This window comes from Pteropus alecto, unplaced genomic scaffold (genome assembly GCF_000325575.1).
Source record: "Pteropus alecto unplaced genomic scaffold, ASM32557v1 scaffold251, whole genome shotgun sequence".
Taxonomy (NCBI): domain Eukaryota; kingdom Metazoa; phylum Chordata; class Mammalia; order Chiroptera; family Pteropodidae; genus Pteropus; species Pteropus alecto.
Genome location: NW_006431048.1, coordinates 188,863 through 197,328, shown reverse-complemented (window position 1 = coordinate 197,328; position 8,466 = coordinate 188,863). Strand labels below are relative to the sequence as shown.

General features: G+C 36.2%; 1 protein-coding gene across 1 annotated transcript in view; it reads right to left on the bottom strand.

The window, feature by feature from the left end:
- ARHGAP31 (Rho GTPase activating protein 31) overlaps positions 1–8,466 on the bottom strand; it is a 90,457-nt gene that overhangs the window by 28,740 nt on the left and 53,251 nt on the right. Inside the window, exons 2-3 of the mRNA XM_006905531.3 lie at positions 6,470–6,572; positions 4,045–4,189 (exon numbers count right to left, since the gene is read on the bottom strand). Coding sequence (XP_006905593.1) covers positions 4,045–4,189; positions 6,470–6,572 — 248 coding nt within the window. The remainder of the gene's footprint in view (positions 1–4,044; positions 4,190–6,469; positions 6,573–8,466) is intronic.

The following is an 8,466-nucleotide window of genomic DNA, read 5'->3' as shown; positions in this document are numbered from 1 at the left end:
TAGAAGCTGGAAGAGGAAAGAAACGGGTTTTCCCTGAGAGACTCTGAAAGGAGCTCAGCCCTGCTGACACCTTGATTTCGGCCCAGTGAAACTGATTTCAGACTTCTGGAACTGAGAGACTAAATTTCTGTCGTTTAAGCCACCATGCTTGTGCTAAGCAGCCACATGAAACTAATACATGTAATCAAAATTTAAGCATGAAAGAAAAAAAAATCACCTGCTATCCCACCATTCAGACATAACCACTATTAACCTACTCCCAGGTGAAACATAAAAGAAGCAATTTGCCCAGGCTTCCCAGCACCAAATATGAAACTGGCATCATTTCCTATTTAGCTGCATATACTGCTTTTTCCCATTTAACTTTATATCGTGGTCATTGCTCTTCAGAATGTGACTTATCACAGCTATAGATAATTGAAAATTATAAGATTTATTATCATTTATTTAACCCGTCCTTCATTATTAGACATGTAGGTACTCCCCAAATTTTGGTATTATAAATAATATTGCAATGAAATACTTGTAAATCGGTTATTTTTTTTGCACATCTGATTATTGTCTTAGAATGGAGTCCTAGAAATAGTTACTGCATTAAAAAATATGAGCATGTTAGGACTTCTTGACATTAATTTCAAATGACTTTCTGGGATGTCCAGCCAATTTATACTTCCAATAGAAAACTGCGAAAGAGCCAGTCTCACCCCAGTTATCCATTTTTTCTTGCTGAATTGTTCCTTTATTACCTTGGGATGCTTTCTTTATCTCATATTAAGTTACTTACTACCTGAGTTTATTTAAGAGCTGTTAACTCTATTTTAAAATAGTGTGGCGGTGATGAGGCAGAATGTCAAATCTCTTCTTCCATTTACTAGCGGTACGACCTCAGGCAAGAGTCTCTCTGAGCCTCAATTTACTCGTCTGTAAAAGAAACAATAAATCTACTTCATAGAGTTATTTTGAGGATTAAATTAAATAATATTTGTAAAAAGTTTAATCCTATAGTAAGCACTCAAAAATTGGCAGCAATTATAATTATTATGCCATTAATATTTTTCAAATTCTGTTATTATTCCATTGATATTAGTCTACCTTCGTTGTGCAAGTGGGTTTAAATAAATTGTTGTAATAATGTGTGACAGTGTAACAGAGCTATGTCCATGTCCCCGAAAACTTGCTTATATTATCATAATTCGTTACCGTGAACAAAGAAATCTGTATGATAAATTCTTCAACATAGTTAACTTCACTAGGTCCTATCTTTGTAGAAGTCAGTTGTCACAACAAAACATTTTTATTTTATTTCTTAGTGTCAATAAACTATGTTTAAATACAATGTAAGACTTCTTTGAAATTTGATGACAAATTGACAATAATATTGCTTTGGTATTTTTCTGATGCTGTGGGAGAACGGACTGATTAACAATGTCAGGGAACAGAAATGAGGAGAGATAAATAAGGGTTTTGTTCTTAACCTTTAAATAAGATGTGAGAAGAAACTTTATTTCTAAAGTTTCCAGATAAGAATTCTTATCTACCTCCAAGTATTTAGTTAAAATACGTCATTCAGTTCAACACGAAGATATCCTAATCTATCATATTCAAGAATGATACTATTATAGTAAGACAATTAAAACTATGTACAAAACAAACAAAATCTTATGCACAAATCTTATAGTTCACTTATATTGGCAAGTAATTTAACAAACTGAAAATACCCAGGGCTTGCAAGTCTCTCTGGATAACAATTTGGCAATACGTAACAAAATTTTAAATAAGAACTTTTTACTCAGTTAATCTACTTCTATGATTTTTTTCCTAAGGATATCAACAGACAAAAGTATAAAGACATATGTACACAAATGTTTATTATAATGTTTATAAAAGCTGTATTGAGAAAAAAAAGTCTAAATGCCCATCAGTAGGAAACTGGTTTCAGAAATCATTGGACATGTGAGAGGATACTTTGTAAAAATATGTCTTTATATTTGTTAGATGGAAAGATGGTCACATTATTGAATTAAGAATGTTGCAAAACAGCAATACATAGTATTGAGGAGCAAAAATGTGGGGAGAGAGAGTTTGAGAGAGAGAGAGAGAAAGAGAGACAGAGAGAGGAGAGAGAGATCTATATGAATGTCTCCTAAAATGTTAATACTAGACATGCCTGGGGTGTGGGATTTCAGGTGATCTATAATTTCTCTTTTATACTTTCCCGTATTGCTTTAATTTTTGCAGTAAAATTTTATTTTGATTTGGAAAAACAAAACACAACAAAACCACTATGCAAAGAATAAAAGAATGAAGAAAATATTCAGAAGTTAACTGTAGTTATCTTTGGTCTTTAAGAGGAGAGACCAAGGGTGCCTTTCTACTTTCCTCCATTTTCCAAATTATCTTTTATTAGGTAGGATTACTTTAAAAATGAGGAAATATTCAGATATGGTGATGGTGATTATAATCCGGTGATTATAACCTCTCATGAGCCCACGACTTTTCCTCCTGGTTCCCAGGAAAGACTCTTCTGTGGTCCGATGGCCAGAGCCTGACATTATTTATGACCTGGCCACTCAGAGTAGAGATTCATTTGCCTTCTGCCTTAGATCTCAAGGCCCCATTAGATCCCTTAGGGCACCCTAACCATTGGGACTTCCAGCTGGAGTATGTTGGCTTTTCTAGTGGTCAACTTTTATGCCCAAGTTTTTTGTGTGTTTTGGCCTAATTTTTTTTCATTAAAAAATGAACATATTTTTAGTGGATAAGATTTTGAAAGTTAAGGTAAAAAGAAGCAGGGAAGGCTATAATCCCATCATTGAAAAATAAATGGTTACTAACGTTTTGAACACCTTTTTAATCATACCTTAATATACAATTATCTCTTTTTTTCCAATTATCATTATAAGTATTTCCTTCTATCACTGAAAACTCTTAAATATATTTTAGTGGCTCAAGCCCAATTTAAAAAATGAATTTACTTATTCCTGTATCATTCCAAATTGAAGAACCTTTTATATGCTCCAAATAAGTTTATTACAGGAATCATGAGAGAGATTCTTTCCATGGTTAGACCCTAGGTCCTTACTAATAAATGCAACTCCTCCATAATTGTAATTTCAAACATCCCCTCTGACTACTCCACTCCGACAAGTCTATTTGACCACACAGGGATGAATAATCCACTGATTTACTTTTTTCACTGTTACGCATCTGCCTTACGCCTTCATTTCCTTTCCTATTCAGACAGAATTCCATGGTCAATTATTTCAATCACTTTCTTGCATCTATCCTCATCTCCCTCACCCCTCTTTTGTTGACTGTATCTCAACCTTGGTTAAACCCGTCTCTCCACCTACTCTGTACCTCTACCCCTGCAGCAAATGTTCAAGCCCTATCTTTAATACTATCTCTACAGACAATTTTTAAACATTTAGTCTCCTTCCTACTTTTCCTACGAGTGTCCTATTTTGTGACTATACAGCTGTTATTTAGGTGTTCTGCTCTTGCATCCTCCACCAACCCAACTCATGGGTCTATCCTGCACTCTCTCCCGGTTGTTTCACCTGATTCCTTTCCCTTCCCAGCACTCTGACCTCTCTCTTGGCTTCTGTTTGTTCTCTCTCCCTTCTCTGCCCACCCACCTCTTTCCAACAGAGGGGGAAGAACTTGATACAAACAAACTAGCAGTGGGTATAGCATCTAGAGTTTCAGGTGCCTGTCCTGCTGTGCATCCTTGGACCAGTCATTGCTCTTCTCTGGTTCTTAGCTTCCTCCCTCTGCAGTGAGGTACATTGGGTTAAATAAACCTGGAGATAATTTAATCCAGCTCTTAAAACAAACAAACATGATTCTGAAAATTTAAGAAAGGAAAAATTTAGCAAATGGTCCCACTACCCTACTTTCCTCACTATACCATTCTATTTCCATCACCACGCTAAGATAATGTCAACCATCTGGTGAGTATTATTATTGTTATTTTAGTGCTGAAACTCCTTGGCCCATCCATGCATCCCACTCAGTAACCATAATGGAAATCCAAACACTTACTGTGAATTTCTCATAGAGCTCATAAGTCAGGAGGGGGTTGGGCAGCTCCCTAAAGTAGAGCTTGCAGAGTGAGCCCACGCAGTGGATGTCCTGGAGGTACACTTCCCTTGTCAGATCTGGACATTGATCTGAGCCAAACTCTTGCCTGGAACAACACAGACAGAGACATAACAATCCCAGAAACACGTGTTCCATGTCAGCACTGCTTGGCTGCTTAGGGGTAAAAAGACCCTAAACTGCTGATTTGACTATATTTTTGACCTTGATTTGGAGAGACCTTCTATTCCAGGCACAAGGAAGCTGTGAGAGACTTCCACGTCAGGTCTGGATCTTCCCTGTCAAAGTAGCTGTAATTTAGAAAGACATAATACCCATTTATAAATGGATTTCTCACGGCATTTTGTCCACAGTCTCAGAAATAGTGGGGAAACATAAAAACAATTTGCCAAAAAAAGCTGTTGAGATTTCAGTTTTTCCAAAATATTGTTCTAAATGAAATTCTCCTTCTTGGTAGAAAAATCTAAACCAGGGTGAGTCAGACTGTTATCACTCATCTCCATATATTCATGTCAACAAACTTGTTTCATCTGGAGACTCAAATCTAAGGTTTGAGAACTTTAATCAGTGATCTCTTTGATGCTGAATGGAACCTTCTAGGCTGCTTATAGACTCCCACAGGACTCACCTGAGCTTATAAATAACTTCTTAAACAATCTATAGCAGGGTGTTTGAGAACATCATTAGATTTCAGGTCTCGTTTCTAAAACATTTCCTAACAAGGTTAATGAATATACTGCCTCAAGTTTAAAAGTTAAAAGTCCTTTTTAAAAAATGATGAATTCGAGCTTTAATACAGAAAAGAAGTTGGCTTCTTGAGAGTATTCATTTGGTTAACCAAGTAATGACAAAGTTGATGGGACTCCCAGAGCTAGCATTTCAAAACAGCTCATCCATTTTCCTGTAGTCTGGTTCTGTCCCTTTAATAAGTGGTAAGGAAATCCCTGATGCTGTCAGAACTCGAAAGGAACTGACAGCAGTTTTCTTAAAAAGAAAACCACACAATGGCCTCATAAATTCATGGGCATATGTTCTTCTAAGAGGGCAAAACGTGAACAATCTAGAGCTTACTCATTTATTTAGCCAAAAATTTCTCTTGTGCAGGCTAAGATCGGTCCTCAAATAAAAAATAATTGGCTATCACCCAAGTCGCCCAAGTGTCCTTCCATGATATCAAGTACTGTGTAGTATTTTTCAGAGCTAAGAGTAAATCATTAAAAAGTATTTGCTGTTGAAACTTTAAAAAATGTCGCACTAGTAAATTAGTGAAATTATGTAAGCACACTGATCTGTTAAAATCTATGGCTGCAATAAGCCAGTTATTTTTTTTTAACAGCCATCTCTTCTCCAGGAGTAAAAAAGATGTTTTATTTCTTTGATATAATTTTATTAAAATTGAGATTTGAGAGGGAAGAGGAGAAAACCAAATAGGAGGAAGAAGACTAAAAAAGAATTACCTGCACAATCTATTAAATTTTATATACTAATCTGTAACAAGGATGTTATTGTTTTAAAGGTCCACATTTATAACTAAAAATACAATAAATATTTTAAAATAACACCTGATAAAGTATGTTCTTTTTCGTATTAAAGAATAGTATTCAAAATACAAGACTTATTGCTTTAGTCATAGAACAGCATAATATACATTATATATATAGTGTATATGCTCTGTACACTATATATATTCTCTATATATACTATATGTACTCCCTTTATTTTATATATAATACATAAAAAATATATACACACATATCTATGTTTTGTGTGAAAGCTATTGTCTTCTAAATTCAATGTGATAGAAATTTCTTCCAAAAAATTCTGGGATAAATTTTAGAATTGCTTAGGATAAATCCATTGAATAGAAAATCATTCATCTATCGATAATTTTAAAAATACTAGCATCAAGTGGACAGTCATGCACACTTGTGAGTTCTTGGCCAGATAAAATATCAAATGTTGAATGTGTGCCAACAGAAAAACACATCCATTTCCAAATTCCGAACACTATGTAACAAGATCTAACTGAGCTTTGGGTAAGCAAATGAATGAATAATAAATTATGTTTCTCTAACTTGTAATTAAAATCATTTCAGTTCAGTCAAATCCACCTAAGGAGGATAAATCTGGTGCAAGACAAAGAAACAGATTAAAAGCCCTCAGGAGCTTTTGTTGGAAAGAATTACATCAGACTAGAGAACTTCCTGATTAGATTAAGAACAGGCATCTGAAAACATCAGAACAAGTTGCCCTGCCACTCTTCTCTCAGTCCTCTCAGATTTTTAATACCCCTAACACCTGTGGACAGAGATATGGACAGAGAAATAATCATAGGATAATTCTTTTGGGGGCTATTCTTTTAGCCTACCTTAGCCGTTGTATGTTTGAGGTGACTCCCGAAAGCCGATAAATTCCATCCACAATGCCATGAGTCTCTATAAATTCTGCACAGCTCTTCAATACATATGGAACTACGAAAAAGAAAAGAAAAAACAATAAAGTATTAGATATAAGTCTGACTGTCCTTTAAAGATACCCTTTTAAAACTCCAGATAACTTCAAAGAGAATCAGGTATGGAACACATGTGAGTTACAAGTGGAAACAATTACTTGTAAACAGTAGATGATATTTTTTGGGTTTGTTTTTTTTTGTATTTTTTTTTAAAACATGGGGTTTTGTTAAAGTTCAGAAAACTTATGTTTTAAGAGTCGGAATTTTTTTTAAAGAATTTGAAAAATATGCAAACACTTAGATTCTGAAACCAGCAGTGACCTTGGAAATCCCACAATTTCAATCCTCTCATTTCACTGGTTCTCCAAGTGTGGTCTCCTGACCAGCAACATCAGCATCTCTTGGGACGTTGTTGGGAATGCAGATTCTTAGGCACCAGTCCAGAAATCAGAAATTCTGGAGGTGGGGCCCAGCAACCAGTGTTTTAAAAAGCTTTCCAGGTGACTGGAAATGAAATTGGAGAACCACTCCCTATTCTACACATGAAGAAACCAAGGTGCAGGTAAATTTACTAACCTCACTTAAGGTTACTTCCTGCTTATGAAAAGTAATTAACACATTGGAAAAAGCTTATGATCTAAGTGGGTAAAGAAAAAAACAAGACACAAAATTAAATACACATTGTGAATTCGGATATGTAAAAACAGAATTGCAAAGAGAAAAAGACTGAAAGAATATTTGCCAGAATGTTAAAAGTGATTTAAGGTTAAAGTGTTAAAGTGTTGTTTTTGTTGTTTTTAAAGAAAGAACCACCCCACCCCGCCACCGCCACCACCAAATGGGTCAATCCGGTCATTGATTGAATGGACCACATACAAGAGACCAACATAGACTCTTGAATTCCTGCCAGCCCAGACATTCGGTGTTTGGGTAGAAAGAGTCTGGCTATGCTGACCTCTTCTTGAGGCTGACACTGATCAGCCCAGCTAGTTCAGTGACCCAGAATGACAGCCATAAGTCTTCTAGATGGCATAGGGTAACAAATCACTTGCCCCTTTGGTCCTTGGGTCTAGCAACCTAAGGTCCTTCCATGAGGGTGCTGTAGATGGTGGCTTGGTACAAACTACCCAAGCCTCAGGAGCTAAGGTCTTCAGGCATAGAGGTGTGGGAACTCCATGAACCAGTGCTTGAGCTAGCACTGTGCTCACTCCCCCAAAACATACCCAATCCATGAATGCTTTAGATTAGACTAATGCTATTCCATTAATGCTAATCCATCAATACATTAATGGTTAGTTAATCCTCATGATCATGCTTGCACACAAATTCCAAGCTGGGATGTACCTTTACACGGGTAGACATCAGGTGTTCAGATTCAACATTATTCCTCGATTCACTATTACAATACTCTCTAAACAACTCCCCTACCATTTCCTTCAACTGCTAACTATAATTTTAAGTGCTCAGTCACATTCGTCATACTTAAAGTATTTTGCCCATCTTTCAAAGGCTGTGCTCCCCCAGAACCATTCCCCTTCAGGACACAAGCAAATTTTGCCCCTGTCCTTCATGACTTGAACTGGCTTCTTAGTTACTCCAGGGGAGGGAATGGACTTGGGATTGGAAATACTGAGACCAGAGACCACAAAGATGGATCTACTCCCTGTGAGTGAATATAAGGTGGGAGTGGGGTGTGGTGGAGGAGGGGATGTGAGAGTTGGCAGGAATCCAGAGTCTCTGCGCGGCTTCAACCGGAAAAGCTACACTTTGATGTTTTATAACATAGGGTTCTTAGTTAGATTTTTGTCTCCTACCATCATGCCTGTAAATAAGACAAATAAACAAATAAGCAAGCAAGCAAATAGTTCCAGTGCCTAAAAAAAGAGTTTGTTTGTTTGTTTTTTAATCCCTGT